Consider the following 18,836-nt stretch of genomic DNA (forward strand, 5'->3'; position numbering starts at 1 on the left):
GGAAAACAGTATGGAGGTTCCACAAAAAGTTGAAAATAGAACTACCCTACAATACAGCAATTGCACTACTAGGTAGTTACTCAAAGGATTCAAAAATACCAAATGGAAGGGACACATACACCCCGATGTTTATAGCAGTATTATCAACAATAGCCAAATTATGGAAAGAGCCCAAATGTCCATTGACTGAAGAATGGATAAAGAACTGGTGTGTGTGTGTGTGTGTGTGTGTGTGTATAGAATATTAATATATATAAATTTATCATATATAATGGAATATTATTCAGTCATCAAAAGTGAAATCTTGACATTTGCAATGACATGGATAGCACTAGAGTATTATGCCAAGTGAAATAAGTCACTCAGAGAAAGACAAATACCATATGATTTCACTCACATGTGGTATTTAAGAAACAAAACAGGTGAACATAGGGGGGAAAAAAGAGAGAGGCAAACCAGAAGACAGACTCTTAACTATTGAGAATGAACTAAGGGTTGCTGGAGGGGAGGTGGGCAGGAGGATGGGTTAAGTGCATAATGGGTATTAAGGAGGTCACTTGTGATGAATATTGGGTGTTGTATGTAACTGATGAATCACTAAATTTTACACCCGGAACTAATATCACACTGTATGTTAACTGGAATTTAAATAAAAAACTTAAAGAAAAAAAAAGAAATGACCTAAAACAAATTAATGTTTTCTATTATTTTAGGAGGCAACCTCCTTCTCCTGAATAAAAAATTCACTTAATAAATATTACAACACATAGCTTATGCTGTCTTCATTCATGAGCATTTTGGACACCATTTTTTTAAAAGATTAAGTAATATCTCAAAACTTTACTTAATGCCGATGGAAATGCAGTTCTCATGTAGGTAACCAGGTGAAGATTATGTGATTTTTGTTTTATAGTAACATGACAAAACTCCTTTATAATTCATAGACATAGAATATAAGAACTAAGCCACCCAGTTTGTACAGCTGTGATTACAACTTTGGGAGCATTTAAAGCCATTCTAACAGAATGGAGAGGGACAAGCTCCAATCTATTGACATTAGGCTGGAATTAGGTAGGTGGATAATTTTAGCCTACGTGGGTTGTCTATTTCCATCTCTCCAGGACACTAGAGTAACTAAAGGCTCTTAAGGTAGACCAACTATTCTGAATTCTTCCCCTTGTCTTCTATGAGGCTAATTCGTTGGCTCAGAACACACCAGAAGGAAAAGAAAGGAGCAGTTACTGAGAGCCTGTGGTTCCATGAACAATGTCCCTCTTATATGTGTAACTAAATCAGCATGAAACAGATATCCTTCCCATTTTACAGGTAAAAAAGCCAAGGCTCTCAGAAATTAAGCACGTTGCCCAAGAACCCACAGATTTGTGTTTGGAATAGAGCCTTCCTAGACACCAAATTTCACATGATTTCCTCTCCTGAATGTGATAGTTAAATTACATTTCAGCTTTAAGAAAAGAATAGCCCTATAAGGTTTGAATCACTTTTGATATTTCCCCTAGTTCAGTGATTCATGGGGGATGTGTCACCACTGGGATGTCTGTGATTGGAAATGTCTCAGGAGAAACCCCTTGGTACTAATTCTGATGGCCAAGGACAAATATGATGATGTTTTATGTACACAGTTCACTGATCTTGCATCCTAATTATTTAATAGTTAACTGCTGTTTCTGTGGTCTTGTAAAAGACTATATTGGCTTGTTAAACAGCACTCTCCCAAATACTAATATTAGTATCCAGCAGTAGGTGGAGACTTTTTTCTGCTATGTAGACTGGTGCTAAAACTCTAAAAATGCAGAGTGATGACAAATGCACAGAATGGAGTGACTTCATTATTTTCAACTGTATTGTGAAAGACAGTATGCTTTCATGTTCAGTAGCAGCATTATTCAGTAGCAGCATTATCCTTCAAATAATAATCAAAACGATTGCTTTGGTGTCAATACAGTAAGTGATTGTACAGAGCAACCTATGTTTCCCTTTCCCCCTTGATAACAATAAGAAATTTCATAGTTTTTTCGTTAGCCCAAGAACAATTTAAATCAGTTGATACCTCCCTTCCATCTTTTACTCAGCTTCTTCTTTTAATAGTTGACCAAGGAATTAACTTTACACACTGATGTAAACAAACCTAAAAATGCCAACGTGTACAGGTCCCTATCTATATCCACATGTACATATGTACATTTCTAATAGTATGCATGCATATACAACATCATGGGATTTAATTTTGAGAGAGTACAATGTTAATTATAATAATAATAAAGAATTTATGGTATGCAACCCAGTAAGGTGTGAAATGTTCACTTTAAAAATTACTGCACTAAAACTTGCTTCTAGGTAGATGGAATGAGAAGCTTATAAGCCATGAGAACACATAGAAAATCTATACAAAATGCAAAAACTAAACATTTTAAAGAGAAACAACAGGTCTAAGATTCCAAAGAGGAGAAAAGTGGAGAGGTGAGGGAAGATTTTGCAGCTGATTTTGATTCTGGGCTGTGGGAAGGCTCTAGACTTGGTCTAGGTAGAAGGTCAAGGCTGGAGGTTAGGTAAACGAGCAGAACATGGAGGAGTCCTGAGGGACTGGAGTGACAAAATATATTCTCGAGAGATTTTAAACACACAACCCATTATCCCATGATAACATCTGTCAGATTAAGATGCTTCAAGGTCTAGGGGCAAAAAGCTAAGCAAAAACTCCTGAAATGCACCACAGATTTTTGGCAGTCTTGCAATACTAAGGAGAAAAAATATTGTTATTTTTACTTTTTTTAAGTTTATTTATTGATACTGAGAGAGGGAGGGCCCAACACAGAGCTCAAACTCAAGGCATGAGACCATGACCTGAGCCAAAATCAAGAGTTGACACTTGAGCTACCCAGGCGCCCAACTGAGCTATCCAGATGCCTGAAAAACATTATTTTTAAAATATTGGAATTCAAGGGGCATCTGGGTGGCACAGTCAGTTGAATGTCCGACTTCGGCTCAGGTCATGATCTCACAGCTGGTGGGTTTAAGCCCCACATCGGGCTCTGTGCTGACAGCTAGGAGTCTGGAGCTCCTTCAGATTCTGTCTCCTTCTCTCTCTGCCCCTCCCCCGCTCATGCTCAGTCTCTCTCTCTCTCAAAATAAATAAACATTAAAAAAATATAAAAAAATATTGGAATTTAAGATCTGCCAAGAGGAAAGCCCCACACGAACACACTAGGTCTGGGTTTGTCCTGTGGATCAAATTCAGTCTGCCCTTATTTTCTGTATGGTCCATAAATGAAGAACAATTTATATACTTTTAAATGGCTGCAAAACAAAACAACAAGAGAAACGAATTTTGAAACTCAAATTCTGAAACTATAGGAAACTCAAATTCTCTGTTCACGAGAAAAGCTTTATCAGAATACATCCATGCCCTTTATTTATACATTGATTTTGCCTTTTTGCACAATGAGTAGTTACCAGACAGGATGACCTGCAAAGCCTAAAATACAGGCTACCTGACCCTTTACAGAAAATGCTTGCCAACCTGCAATAGGCTGTTCGTTGAAAACCCTGGGCAAACATCCTAAGAACAGGAACAAACCAGAGATAAATTGAGTCTTACCAAAACTCAACCCAACCTCCTACTGGCCCGACTCCAGACTGGATTAAGGAATCAGCTTCCACTCTATCTCACTGGCATAAGAAGGATAAATCTTTGCTGGAGAAAGATATTAGCATCTTGAGCCTCTATAATTTTTTAGACACATTTTACACACATTTCACCATTCAGAAAATGACTTTGTTTGGTCTGAGTGGAACCGTGATACGTGTAAGAAGCCTGACTTCAGTGGTGAGCGCAACAAAAATGCATTAACATCCAACATCGAAACATGCAATTTTAACCCATGTTTAAAAAAAAAGAAAGAAAAAGAAAACAGAAGTAACAGTATTACCTAAAAGCACTTTTCTTGGCAAGAAAACTTAAAATATGTGTCTGGAAAATACAGTATTCTAACTAATTAGATGTTAATTACTATTGTAAACCATTCCAATAATATATGGAATACAATCCAGAAATTATTCATTTTGTAGAGAATGAAAACAAATAGTAATTGACCAGTTATAAGTCATTGTGAACAACAAGACTGTATTCTAGGGCTTGGTTTTCAATGATATGTACTTTACAGACACTGGCATCATATTTTAGGTATCTACCATCCTGAGAAGCAGACAAGTGCAGATGTGGGAAAAACTGGTAACACTGGAATACTATAATTATGCAATGTCTTTATGTCCACATCTCTCCCAGAATTTTTAAATTTCATTTTAATAGCTTTTTCTAATGAAAAGAATAACTCAAAGGAACGAGAGAGCTGAGAAGTTCAATATGTCAAAGAAGTGCAAATCGTTAAACTCATTTTAGTTAGGACATACTAAGGCTTTACATCTGTGGCAAAAGTAAATAGTAACTTCCATATATAACAGATCAGGCCATTTTAATTTATAACCTATCACAATTTGCAGCACATGCCTTACTGTTGTCAATGAAATATACAACCTAGTGGTGCTCAAAAATCCAGGACACATAATAATTTTATGTGATTCAACCACCTGCAGTGGCACTATCACACAGAAGGCACACAGATATAGCTATGACTATAAAATATAACATAGATAGTGATTAAAAAACTGGATATTTATGCATCAAAATATGTACACACAAATTGTATACTGTAATTTTTAATTTAACTCAGTGTATAATTAGCTTGTGAACAGTTATCTAATAGAAATGAACAATGCCAGCATAATATTACCTGAGAGTGCCAGAATTAACATTAAAAGGAAAGGACTTTTAGAATTAGAGAATTTTTAAAAGGTGGACTTTTTAAAAACTTTTTTGAAAGTTTAAATTCTCCTCATCACTTTCTCCACCTTTAAGAACTCCTCAATGATAGATGCGTCTGAACAGGGCTCTGATAGCTTGATGAGATAAAGGCTTGATTGTGGTCAAATAATAAATCATCAGGAGAGTATGCTATTTATCATTTTAGCTAAACTTGAAGTGTTCTTTTAGCATTAAACTCGATATCTTTAAAAATTATAAGTATTATCTATAACAGACTTCATCTAGATAATTTACTAATTTCAAAACAAGGGTTACACTCATGTAATCCTCAAGATTGTTTAAAAGCATTCTTCACATACATGAGAACAGTCAATTTCTAAGCAAGTTAATATTATTACATTGCAAACTAGAAAATACTAAGGATAACCCAGGACATTCATACAATTGGCTATTTTATTTAAATGTTTGATTAAAAGAAAGTAGCCATGTGTATGTATAGATCTTAATAACTAGCAGAATAACTAGCCTCTGAACACAAAAATCCATATCATTTATAGTTCCACAATAGTGTTTCTCTATACATCATGTTTGATTCCAGTGAAAAGATCAGAGTCCTCAGAGAGACATACTGCAAACAAAAAGTCCTTAGAAGGTGGTGGAAAGTCAGGCCAGGAGTCAAAGAGAACCAACAGAGATGACAGAGATGTGATATCCGGCACAGTCTCCTCAGAGAGAAAAAGGAAAACCACATGGCACTGTTGAAATGCCGCGTTAATTCTCTCTCCTATCTGAGCATTAAATATTACATCTTTAAAATTTGTTCAACTAGATTATTGCTTCTTTAGATGAGACCCTCCTTTAAGAAACACAAACATTCTCAAAGTGCAACGCCGAAACATCATAAAAACTTAATAACCTACCATTTTCTTTGCACTCTTCTGGAGGTTTAGCCTTTTTCGCAAGTCGTGGATCCAGCCATGATGTTGTCTTTGTGTTATGGCTGAAAAGAAAAGAGATCACTCTGAACAGACACATACTGAAAGGAATCAAGTTTATTCCTTAAAAAAAAGGTGGGGGTGTTAGTCCAACAAAATTGCAATCGATACACTTAATTTGCTTACTGGTTCTAAGTAGCCCTGAAGGAGGTGTAAGAGTAATTGTGCAAGGCAGCTGTAAATTTGGCAACCTCAGCTCCCTGTCCTCAAAGCAGCTATTTTTATTAAAATCAACTAGAATGTTGCCAAGTTAACCTCATTGAAAATGCAGAACTCATCCAGAGCAAAAGGAATTTATTACAAATACAGGATTCTCCAGTTGGAAGAGCACAGTTCGCAGGCTCTGATACTGTTTCCTCACTTTTGCAAAATAATTATTTTCATCCTAAACCTGCCCTTTTCATAAATAGTTGTTTTGTTACTCCTTAACTACCAAGCTGGCAGAGGCAGTATAAAAGTGATGAAAATTACAGCATGTTCTTGGGATGCCTACATTTTCTCAAAAAGTGATTAATAGCAATTGCATTAACCCATATTTAGCTGTCTTCCATCTAAATACTTCCAACCCAGCTAGGAAGGTAGAGGATAAAAATGTCTGTATTCTAACATTTCTGGAATGGAATTTCTGGTAATTAATGGTCATTTTAATGACATTTTTGTTTTGAAAAAAGAAAGTTTTCTGGGAAGTCTTCTGTCAGAAATTTTAAAAACAGAGACATTTTTAGAGCAATGTTTCTTAAAGAGGTCCTACAATCACCTGCATTGGAATCACCTGGTGATTAACAATACCTCTTCTGGGTCTTCATAGAACTACCAAATCAGAATCTTATTGGCAAGCGCTCCAGGTGATTTTTATGCATATTAAAATTTGAGAACCCCTGAAAAGCTCAAAACTGCTCTTTGGAGCTAAAATCTTGACTGGGTACAGCTGTCTCAAATGATCTCATCTACCAATGGATGGATTATCAAGGATGTGACATTTGCGAGGGCTTCAGAAAAAGAACGAACAAAGTCACAGGTGTGGAAAGTTTGAGGTTTATACAAGGAAGAGTCAAAGGGCCAATAAATGTAACGTGAAAGAGAAAAGTAAAAAATCCTTTAGAAATAGAAATTAAAGCTGGATAATAGGAATATTTGAACACAACTGTAAGAAAGTCAGGTGATAACGATGAAAATCAAATAACAGCTTCACATATATTTTCTCTCTCTTCATTGAAATTTAACCATGTTTCTCATTGTGTCAGAGCCATAAGTGTTAGCTAGATAACCAGATGAACAAATCTCCACTTAAAGCAAAGGTCAGAAAATTCTCCCAGGCAGTTTACTTAATAGCAAACTTCTAGAGCCCAGGTGTCTATCTCATGAAGATAATTTCAAGGCAGGGAGGAAGAAAAGGAGGAGGCAAGCTGGGCAGTGGGGAAGCAAGTCCAAGGTGTTTCTGCATATAAGTGTTTTTTTTTGACAAACATCCTGTCTATGTACAGAGCCATCGTCTGATTTGAAAACTGAGACATTAAGATCCTTGGGTCATGAGGTCTCCGTTCTTGAAGAAGATTCCCTTTTATTTCTGACTTTCATGTGTAGTAAAGAGAAAATACTCTCCCTCACTTTCTTCACATTTAGGAACTCCACCATGATTGATGCCTCTAAGCAGGGCTCTAATAATTTGATCAGATAAAGGCTGTGAATTTGGTCAAATTATAAATCATCAGGAGAGTGTGCTAGCTTCTGTTTTCTCCCAATTTGACCTTTGTAAAGTCTGACGGTGCTTTATTATAGAGTGTCAGAAGCAACTAAAGTATTGTAGACACTTTTATCTCATTCTGGTCCTCATTTATAGTCATGGACTATCATCTAGTCTTTTCCTCTGAACTAAAGACACCCATGGAAGGAGACTGTGATTACCCCAAATATGATAACGGACTGAGTTCAGTGTTTGCTGCTCCCATTTTGGAAAAGACAAATTCACTTTAAAAAATATTCTTATAGAGATGCCTTCAATTCAGTGTGTGTGTGTGTGTGTGTGTGTGTGTGTGCGTGCACGCGCATGCACGCGCATGCATAATGTGTATTGTTTGCTCATGTTTATGTGTTTATGTGTTAGGGAGAAATATTGGGAAGTGGCCAAGGAAAATAAATTTCCCTTCTTTTTCCACACATTTGCTTCTTCGAAATCCTTCCTCCATTATGGATAAAAGTCATTTATTTCTAAGTGTGTAAGACAAATTCACAAAAGCAAACACGTCTATGGTGAAGTATTAAGGAGCCATTACTAAGCCATTACAGGAAGTCAAATTACCATTTCTATATCACACCACCATCGGTCTCAAATACTGGCTAATTTTGTAGAAAACTGTGAGTTTCCTAGCTTTCCTGAGTTTCTACAAAGCATTTCATTACAGGATGATTTCTTTGAGGTTGAACTAGCATTAATGGTATATCACTTTAATACATTTTCGCAGATGGAGTCTCTTATAGTTAACGGCATTTTTAGCTGATCATCTGAAGTGATTCTGAAAGAAATGTGGGTAGCAGTCTTAAACATCACATGAAGATACAGTGCAGTGTTTTTCAATACTGACTCTCCCCAGCCTTGTAATTTGCGTGCTTCTTCAAGATGACTTACAAAGGGGATATTTTTAATGCATTTGGGAGACAACAGAACAAGTGGCTTTTCTACTTCCCTTAAATTATATATTTTTAACCTCAACAATTACCTTTGAAGATAGGATTAAACATTGGACAGGAAACAGTGTACTAAATGGTATCACTGAGGGACTTTTCACAATCTACATACCACGTTTCCTCAAGTTTGAGGATATGATTTCCTTTTACTTCCACTGCTAAAGTAGATTCAAACAGGACATCAGTTTTCTGTGTCTATCAAATTGTGTGGAACACAAATGACAAGACGGTAAGAGGCTAATCTTATATAATCTTATATTCTGATACTAGTTTCTTTAACAGAGACACATACACACATATATGCTGCATTTGCAAATAACTTTTTTTCCCCCTAGCTGGGGAATGGAACAAATATTTTCTAGGAATGTTGAATCATAATATCCTACTACTGTATGTATTTTTATGGATATAGTTAATGTAATGATCATGAAAATTGAGAGATTAAGTGAATGCAAGTCAGTAGCTATTCAAGTTCAATCAATGCCATATTAAAAAAATCTGGATAAAAACCTTAATAAATGGTTTACCCAAACTTTTCCCTGATGTTAAATCATATAATAAATCTATCTGGAGGAGTGGAACAAGCCAGAAGTGGAATTTCATTCAACTCCGTAATTCTAGTTTAAATTTGTAACAGAATGGTCTTGAAGATGTGATAGGCTGACTTATAATGAATTAGAGATTTCTGTATTTTTTTGTAAGTTTAACCTTTGACAAACTGACAAAAGCAGCACGTTAAATAATAACATCTTATCTTCCTGGGGAAACATTCTTCTCACACAGAAAATGCTTCACCTCGACAGCAAAAGCCACTGACATTATGGTGCATACACCTTGAAAAGTTATTATCTTGTAACATTTCCTGATTGTCTACTTGGTCAGGGACTGTACTAGAACTTTCATACTCATTACCTCATTTAATGCTAATGAGCCTTTTTGGCTACAGATTTTTAACTCCATTTTTATAGACAGAGAAACAAAAGTTCAGAGAAGGTAAGCAACTTGCCCAAGGTTATGAAGCTAGTATGTGAAACCAAAAGAGGTAGCATTAAACCCAGATATATCTGATTCCCAAGTCCAAGTTCCTTTTTCTTTAAGTTTATTTATTAAAAATTTTTAAATGTTTATTTAATTTTGAGAGAGAGAGAGAGCAAGTGAAGGAGGGTCCGAGAGAGAGGGAGACACAGAATCTGAAGCAGGCTCCAGGCTCTGAGCTGTCAGCACAGAGCCCGATGCAGGGCTCGAACTCACAAGCCATGAGATCATAACCTGAGCCAAAGCTGGGCGCTTAACTGACTGAGCCACCCAGGTGCCCCTATTTATTTTTGAGAGAAAGAGTGAGTTTGAGCAGGGGAGGGGCAGAGAGACAGGGAGAGAGAGAATTCCAAGCAGGCTCTACACTATAAGTGCCGAGCCCCATGTGGAGCTCAATCTCACAAATTGTGATATTGTGATCTGAGCTGAAATCAAGAGTCAGATGCTTAACTGACTGAGCAACGTAGATGTCCCCCCAAGTCCAAGTTTCTTATGCTCTGAAACCAGAGGCATACTAAACCTAACATTTTGCTTTTTACACTGAATTGCTTTATCTCACTCCCTTGGAGAATAGTCAAAGACCTTTTTTTCTCAGAGCCTTTGCCAATAGTTAGGTAGTGGAGACATTTATCTCCTGTTTGAGGATAGTAATCACGACCTCAGAACCTTTGTGTTGAATGCCTTGTACTTAGTAGGTATTATATTAAATTGCAGGTGCCTAGAGATGAAAGAGAGAACTTGTGACTGAGGAGGCACAGATAATATCACTGAAAACATTTTTTTCCTTATAAACTTGAATTTTCCATTCAGATCACTTTCAAGTCAAATGTTCTCCATTCAAATATGAATATTTTTCCAGGGGGAACTAAGCTGGTGCCATAGTAAGAGGACCCTAGGCTTGTCTATCCCTCAAATGCAACTAGATAACTATCAATCCTAAATACCTCAGAAATCAACCTGAATATTTTCCCTAAAGTCTTAAAATTCCTGATTTATATAATCTACATATAAATATTAGGTATTGGAAGCTATACTAAAGAATTAGGTTAACAAAACTGCTATCAAATGGGTGGAGTGTTTTCATATGCATCATGCCACACTCTGTCGTCCATTCCATTCTTTCATTATATTTTCCCAGACTATAAGCCCTTATCAGTTTCTTATTATACATTAGGTGGATCCTTAAGGGTGATCCAATCTAAACGTGTCTGTAAGACATATCCTCCTTCTATTCATCTTCTTTCTATTTCCTTTTCCGCTCCTCTGTCCTTTTATATTGCCACCTAGATCAAAATAATGTTTTCTTTCTTTCTTTCTTTCTTTCTTTCTTTCTTTCTTTCTTTCTTTCTTTCTTTCTCTTTTTTCTTTCTTTCTTTCTCCTTTCTTTTTGTTTCTCTCTCTCTCTTTCTTTTCTTTCTTTCTCTCTCTTCTTTCTTTCTTTCTTTCTTTCTTTCTTTCTTTCTTTTCTTTTCTTTTCTTTTCTTTTCTTTCTTCTTTTTTATAAAGAGCACAAGAGAGAGTATGCTCAAGACAGCACAAGTGCGGAGGGGCAGAGGAAAAGAGAGAATCTCACACAGGCTCCACAATCAGCACAGAGCCTGACGCAGTGCTTGTTCTCACCATTGTCAGATCATGATCTCAGCCAAAATCAAGACCCAGAAGCTCAACTGACTGACCCACCCAGGTGCCTCTAAAATAATGTTTTCAATACTGCACAGATGTTAGATGATGTTTCACTAACTGAAATTTTATTAGTGGAATAAAAAACTTCTATTATGAAACATACTCCTTTGTTGCATTTTCTCTAAAAATATTAACAGACTTAAAACAGTTATAAAACACTGAATTTAAAAAAGCCTCCTACAGGGGTGCCTTGGTGGCTCGGTCAATTAAGCATGTGACTCTTGGTTTTGGCTCTAGTCATGATCTCATGGTTTGTGGCACTGAGCCCCAAGTGGGGCTCTGCCCTGAGCTCAGAGCCTGCTTGGGATTTTCTCTCTCACTTTCTCTCTGCCCCTCCCCCACTCACTCCTTCTTCCTCTCTTTCACTCAAAATAAGTAAATAAATATCAATTTAAAAAAAAAATAAGTAAAAATTCCTCCTACAAAGCCGATTCTGAATCATAGCCTTTAACTGAATCATAACTTTAACTTTACATAGTCAAAATGTATTTTCACCTGGGGAATACTGTATTAGAAGAATAATCAGAGATTGAAGTGAATGATATTTGACTGCATGAAGCATAATCTTTTGAACAAGGTTTAAACAAGGTCCAGGTAAATATTTTATTGTCTATTGGACAGTTCAAAATGTGTTTGGATGTTGAAGTTTCAATAGCAGGTGTCATACAGGTTCAGAGACAATAATCACAGAGATTACTGACTACATTTTACATAATTTTAAAAATAAATGTTAGTTGTTTTTTTTTTTTTAAGTAATCTTTACACCCAATGTGGGGCTCAAACTCATGACCCTGAGCCAATATCAAGAGTCACATGCTCCACCAGCTGAGCCAGCCATGGGCCTCTAAGTGTTAGTTCTTAAAAGTACATAAATTGATTACATTTTATATCATAGTCAATGAAATCCTCAGGATGGTGACATCATTTTCCGGAAGACTGTCTTTCTCCTTTATATCCTATTTCCAAAAAGAAGATTACAGGGACTGACTGGATACATCTAATTAATACTGAACAGTAGGAGCTTTTTCATTCAAGGATCCATTTTTCATAGTACTACTATTTTTCCTCTTTATACTTGGTAATTTACATAAAAAGTTATTGTCAATGACCTCTATAATGGTTGTTTCTTAAATAATATTTTAAAATATTTATTGATCATGTGAATGTGTGAGTTTGCCATCATATTATCTTTCATATGTTTAGAAAACATTTTTTTAAATTTTTTTTAACGTTTATTTATTTTTGAGACAGAGAGAGACAGAGCATGAATAGGGGAGGGTCAGAGCGAGAGGGAGACACAGAATCCAAAGCAGGCTCCAGGCTCTGAGCTATCAGCACAGAGCCTGACGTGGGGCTCGAACCCACAAACCATGAGATCATGACCTGAGCCGAAGTCAGACGCTTAACTGACTGAGCCACCCAGGCGCCCCTAGAAAACATTTTTGAGAGGTTTTATTATAAATATAGTTTTGGATATTGTGACTGTGAGCTGCATACAGTTTTGTTTACAACATATTATTTTCTGTCTGGGGATTGCACTGGAATCTTGTGTGGCACAAGAAAAAAGAATATGAAACAAAATCAATATCTCTACTGTTTTGTAATACAAATTACAGAGAGTAAGCACAGACCACATTTTGTGACTGGTGGGAATGTGCCGAGTTGAGGATGTGAAAGCTGGAGTTGCTGCACCCCCAAAAATTGGTTTTGCTTTTCTTTCCAATAAGTTTCCCAAGTATTCTCTCCACTATTTCATAAATAAAAGTTTTTAATTTGTTTGAAATGGCAATCAGTGATTTACTGAACACTTAAGGAGATACAGAAACATGAACACAGGAGGAAACAGATTATATGTGTGTCTTCCTGAGAATTGAAAAGCAAATTCATCCTGGACAGTGATTTAGGAAACCATGCGCAGCTATGACATTTTTCACAGATGTGATTTTCAGTTTCAAAAGCCTGCTTTTAAAAATCTATTATTTAAGATGACACAGCGTTCAGTGCCATTCAGGGAGATGGTAGTAAACAAATAGGTTCTTGTTGTCATTTTGTTTTTTGCCAAAGGAATAGCAGTCTCTTTTATGTCACTAATTAAACTGACTCCCAAACAAAGAAGGAATTTAATGGGATTCCCAAAGCATGTCAATACAGATTAACCCTATGGCGTCTCTGCTTTATGGAACATTTAGCCTCTGGAATGGCGAACTTCTGGCCGAGAAACCTATAAACAAATACTATTTGTAATATGAAAGTTTGCTTTTATTTCAGCCAATGTTTGTTTATACGGTAGAGGTAGTATGGGATAATGGCAATAGCTGTGCAAGGTGACAGGACTACGCGACCATAAGCATGTTAATTTGTCCAGGGTGCCTCAGAATCTCTATGAAGTGGGGTGTATCAAATGCTCACAAGGTGGCTATGATATAATATATACAGGCACCATGGCGAAATGATTAAGAGCAAGGACGCTGGAGAAAGACTTGTGTCCACAAAAGCATGAATCTTGTGAGTTTTGCTGATGACTTGCATTCCTAGGGTTTATTATTATTTTTTTTAAGTTATTTATTTATTTATTTTGAGAGAGGGAGAGAGAGAGAGAGAGAGAGAGTCGGGGAGGGGCAAAGAGAGAGGGAGACAGAGAATCCCAAGCAGATTCTGCACTGTCAGTGCAGAGCCCAACGCGGGGCTTGAATTCACAAACTGTGAGATCATGACCTGAGCCGAAACGGAGAGTCGGACACTTTAACCAACTGGACCACCCAGGGGCCTCTCTATTCCCATGCCAAGCATATGGTATGTGCCCTACAAAGATGTGTTGAGTAAATGGAGTCAAAGCATCTTGGCTTTGTGAATTCTGGAATATGTGACCACAAACAAATTATTTACTTCTGCAAGCCTCAGTTTCCTAAAGTGAGAATTAAATGAGCACGGCATAAATGCTTCATATATTAGCTATTACTGTTCAGGTAACCTGAACACAGCCTGAACAAAGCTGGCACTCACTATGTGGTAACTATTGTTACTAATTTGAATTTACAATCAATATGCCGTCTATTATAAAAGACATTATTAATGAGGGTGATATTATGAATTAAGGAAACTACTCGTTTTAAACAATATTATTCATTGCAGAGTCTTTTGAAAATTGCTCAACATAAGACATTATGAATACTTTTAAGCATGTTTAGAGGTGAGCATTCACTCACAGTTTAAAATTCCATTGCTTAAAAATGCTTTCTCACATTGAGGAGGGCACCTGTTGGGGTGAGCACTGGGTGTTGTATGGAAAGCAATTTGACAATAAATTTCATATTAAAAATAAAAATAAATAAATAAATCAAAATGCTTTCTCAGATGTTAACTTTTTCTCATTAAATATCACTGTAAATAATAAAAGGAATCAGCGTTGATACATTCATCAAAGGAAGCAGTTCTGAAAAGTGTGGGAAATATAGTTGACCCATGTGTTCAGTACCAAAAACAACAAAATAACTTCTCACCTTCTAAATGTAAAACTTGTTATGTATTGAGACATATAAAGTATTTTGTAATACTGCATAAATCAATAACTATTTTAAAATATTACTGTACAGAAGACCAAAAAAATTACTCGCTATCTTAATTCAAAACCCACAGTACATATATATATATATATATATATATATATATATACACTGTGGGTATATATATATATATATATATATATGTTTTTATTTATTTTTGAGACCAAGAGAGACAGAGAATGAGCAGGGGAAGGGCAGAGAGAGAGGGAGACACAGAATCCAAAGCAGGCTCCAGGCTCTGAGCTTTCAGCACAGAGCCCGACATGGGGCTCGAACTCACAGACTGTGAGATCATGACCTGAGCTGAAGTAGGATGCTTAACTGGCTGAGCCACCCAGGCACACCTGTATATTTTAAATATATGTTTAAATTAACATTTCAGCAAGGTAGAGTTCCCCTCTCATATTCAGAAATATATACATATGTGTTACGTATTTATATTTATATATTTAAATTTTATACAAAGAACCACAGGGTCCTTCTGCTTTGTTTTCCTTATTTTCTGTTTTATCACAATCTTCATCTCACAAGAGACAGAATTCAGTCAAGTGTAACGAGGGGTGTTGCCTACCAAGGGAGACCTCCCTGTAAATGACTCTCACAATGTTACCAGAGGGAAATTCTCACTGATGCCAGCTCTTCTTATTTCCCAAATCTATCTATCTTCCCTTCTGTCTGTTTTATCTTTCTCTTAGCTTACTCTACTTGCCTTTCTGTCTTCTTTCTTTACCTCAACTTTGCTCCAGGACTGCAAACTTTTATATTACAAATACTATTTGTTTTCTAAGTTTCTTGGCTAAAAAATCCTGGGGCCTACCATGGGTTAGTCTCTAGATTATTGTCCCACCATGCTCCTTCTCCTGTCACTGTCTCCTGCTCTATCAGACTGTTTCCAAGGGTCTTTTATATTTACAAAAGAATTCATTGTGGTATCACTTAAAAAGCACACACAGGTCAATGACAGCGGGCTGAAATGCTGATTTTGTCAAATGTAGTTAGGAAGGAGAGGGGCATTCCAGAGCAAAGAGTGAAAACAGTCTGGAGGGAATCTGGGAAAACTGAGGGAAAAGTAAAGCAGAGTGGGAGTGACACGCAGGCAGAGAGAAAGGAAACCACAGTGCAAGTGGTAACGGTGTAGAAATGGGGCACTAGATGAAGACACCAATCCCTCCCTAGTCTGATTTTTGAGCTCATTGCACTGAGTCTTGAGATTCAAATGTAAGCGTTTCAAGAAATGAACAGATAGGGCTTGGAGTGGTCCATGGGGAGGCTGGAGTGGGGGGTGTCTTCATTCTGTGGAGAAACCTTTAAGAAGGGTATTTGCACCTGTCTTCTATAGGAATCTGCTTCCCGTCACACTCCCATTTCAGTCTTAACTCAAGGCATCTTCATTTCCCTAAACTCTGGGTGGGTCTCCCCATGATCAGCTTTCTTGCCAAAATGAAATTGTCTCCTCTTTTATATCTTAATTGTCCACTTCAACCTATCTCTACTCCTCTTGCTCATTCATTCTTCTCTGAAGTAACAGGAAGAAAATAAACAAAGAAAACCCCCTGCCTGTCTTTCAAAAGCACTAATGATCTAGGAAATGGAAACAGAGCAATAATGTCACAGGATTCTCTAACGAATGCTTACTTCTCTAGTAGGGTCTTCTCACTAGCCCTGATAAACTCAGGGACTGGGTCTTTGTAACAAAAGTTCCTATACCTGGAATGCTGTGTCTACACATTGCCAACTCTATGTGACCTCACCTTCCCTATGATGACTCTTTTTATTACTTATGTCTTTGTTCAGTAAGTCCTTCTTTGCATAGTATCACAAAACTCAGAAATTAGTTGTCTGCCAATTGTTTATGCCTCTCTTCCCCAAATTGAACAACAGATCTCAACACTAAATTTGAGAACACGAACAACATCTCATGAATCTTTGAATTCTGACACTGGTGACTCACTAGAGTATTAACAGAATCATTTTGGTAGATTTTCCCAAGTCCTGACAAAGGCTCATCATTTACTACATACCATGAGCACAATTTCTGTCTTCCAAAGCCCGTTTTCTTCACAATCCCAAAAATCTGACATTATTTAAAAGAGAAAAGATCATTTTGTAATCACAAAGATTTTTATAATTGAATTATTGGAAGCCTTGAAAGGAAACAGTTCTTTCATCTACTTGTCATGCTGGTTTTCCTTTACTAATGCCACATACCCTTATTCCCCCTGTATTATATAATAAAAAGTGTATATTACCAGTCTCCTTCTTCTGAATATTAATTTTCATGAACATCAATGCATGAACTCACATCTAGGGTTTATCCTTTGAATGATTCCATGCTGTACTTATCAATAACAAAATTATGTTTTAGATTTAGATACTTTTGAGCATTTAAAAAAATCTATATGACTTTCTCTTTCCCAATTAACTGATAAAAGATATCTTTGGGCCATTGATTATAGCAATAAAAATAATGCAAGAGTTTTTTTTTTTTTTTTAATTTACAAAATCTGTCAAAAGGTAAATAGTAGGGATTCATTCTCTGCAAATCACTGTATTTCTCATCCCATGTTGGAGTCAAGCAGAGCACCAACTAATTACCTCATTATACATCCCCTTGGACATATGTATCAAAGTTCCCACCTTCACATGAGAATTAAATATTGGTATGTGGTAACATTTCAATTTCACAACTGAGTTCTGCCTACAGAGATCTAAGTCACAAATCACTCCAGGTTGGGTAAGGAATCCAGTTTTAATACTTTTTCTTGAATAATCAGAGTTTACACATTTTTATCTACTGTCAGCCCTGAAAACTTCAGATTCTATTAATTTTTCTGTTTGAGTCTTGTTTGAGGGAATGTGTTGAAGGAATACATGTTGCTCATTTACAATATTTTTAGTTTTTATTTTTCCTAATTAACCTTTTGATTGTCTTATGCACATCAACAATTTAATTTTGTGCTGAGATCTTCACCTTAGGAGTTTTTTTTTTTTTTTTTTTAATGGTTCTACTCCTAGAAGATAAAGAAAGGAAAACTTTACTAACAGTATTGGTAATAAAATATTTTAAAAATCAGTTTGGAAAAAAAGTCCAAAAAAGAAAGAAAAGATTAGGTTGAGTCCGTATCACCAGGGAGTTCAAGATTAGCATTTCAGTTCTTTTGGCCAGTCATAAAGATGGTCAGCAAAAATAGGATAAAATTAATAAAAAATGAGTGTGATGAACTATACAATACAAAACCAAACAATTTTATTGACATCTGACCTCTGCGTGAAGACCTTGCAATGTTGCCTTTTGTGACAAGTAAGAATTTTGCACTAAATAGCTGCATAATTAAATGTGATGGAGGATGTTTCCAGCAATCTGACTTAAAAATGGGATTACCTCATTTGAACTACACAGAAATCTTGACAGGGTAGAGTAAGCATTTCCCATGACAGGTAGATTATGTCTAACTCAATAGTAATGCCACATAGAGATTTACCTTTTTAGTCATGATTATAACAAATTTTACAGTGTAATTGTCTCACTTGATTTATAGCTATAATCTAGGACCCTTAATTATATTAAGGCACTGTCCATTATTCTCTCACAAAGAAGAAAGCTAATAGCAGAAACAGTAAAATTCAGTATTTTATTTTGACCAGTGTCTCTATGTGCTACATCATTCCTATGCAGCTATGATCTTCATGGCAACACCCAAAGAAATGTGTGACACTCACTCTATGAAGTAGACTTCACCCTTCTCTGTATAGGCCATTTCCCAGTTATCAGGCAATGGGTCTGACTCCTCATTCTCTTCAGGTTTAGTTGGTTTTGCATCATCCATCTGCTCCTTCAGCTCTTCGGGCTGACTGTATACTGGTGCAGGATAAGGCTGGGAGGGTGTCTCCCCTGAGGCACCTGCACTCTTGTCTTCATGTTCACTGGATTCTACAAGAGAACAAGAGCATGCGGTCAGTCACTCTAGCCACAGTAACTTCTCAGTGATGTGGAGTATGATGCACCAGGGTAAATAAGCTCTAGGAAGGCTAATA

General features: G+C 36.4%; 1 protein-coding gene across 1 annotated transcript in view; it reads right to left on the minus strand.

Moving 5' to 3' along the window:
* The window catches only part of MAGI2 (membrane associated guanylate kinase, WW and PDZ domain containing 2), a 1,350,333-nt gene that overhangs the window by 461,523 nt on the left and 869,974 nt on the right, over positions 1 to 18,836 (minus strand). The window contains 2 exon segments of the mRNA XM_030307841.2: positions 5,761 to 5,840; positions 18,522 to 18,732. Coding sequence (XP_030163701.2) covers positions 5,761 to 5,840; positions 18,522 to 18,732 — 291 coding nt within the window.

The sequence above is a fragment of the Lynx canadensis genome, chromosome A2 (assembly GCF_007474595.2).
Source record: "Lynx canadensis isolate LIC74 chromosome A2, mLynCan4.pri.v2, whole genome shotgun sequence".
NCBI lineage: Eukaryota > Metazoa > Chordata > Mammalia > Carnivora > Felidae > Lynx > Lynx canadensis.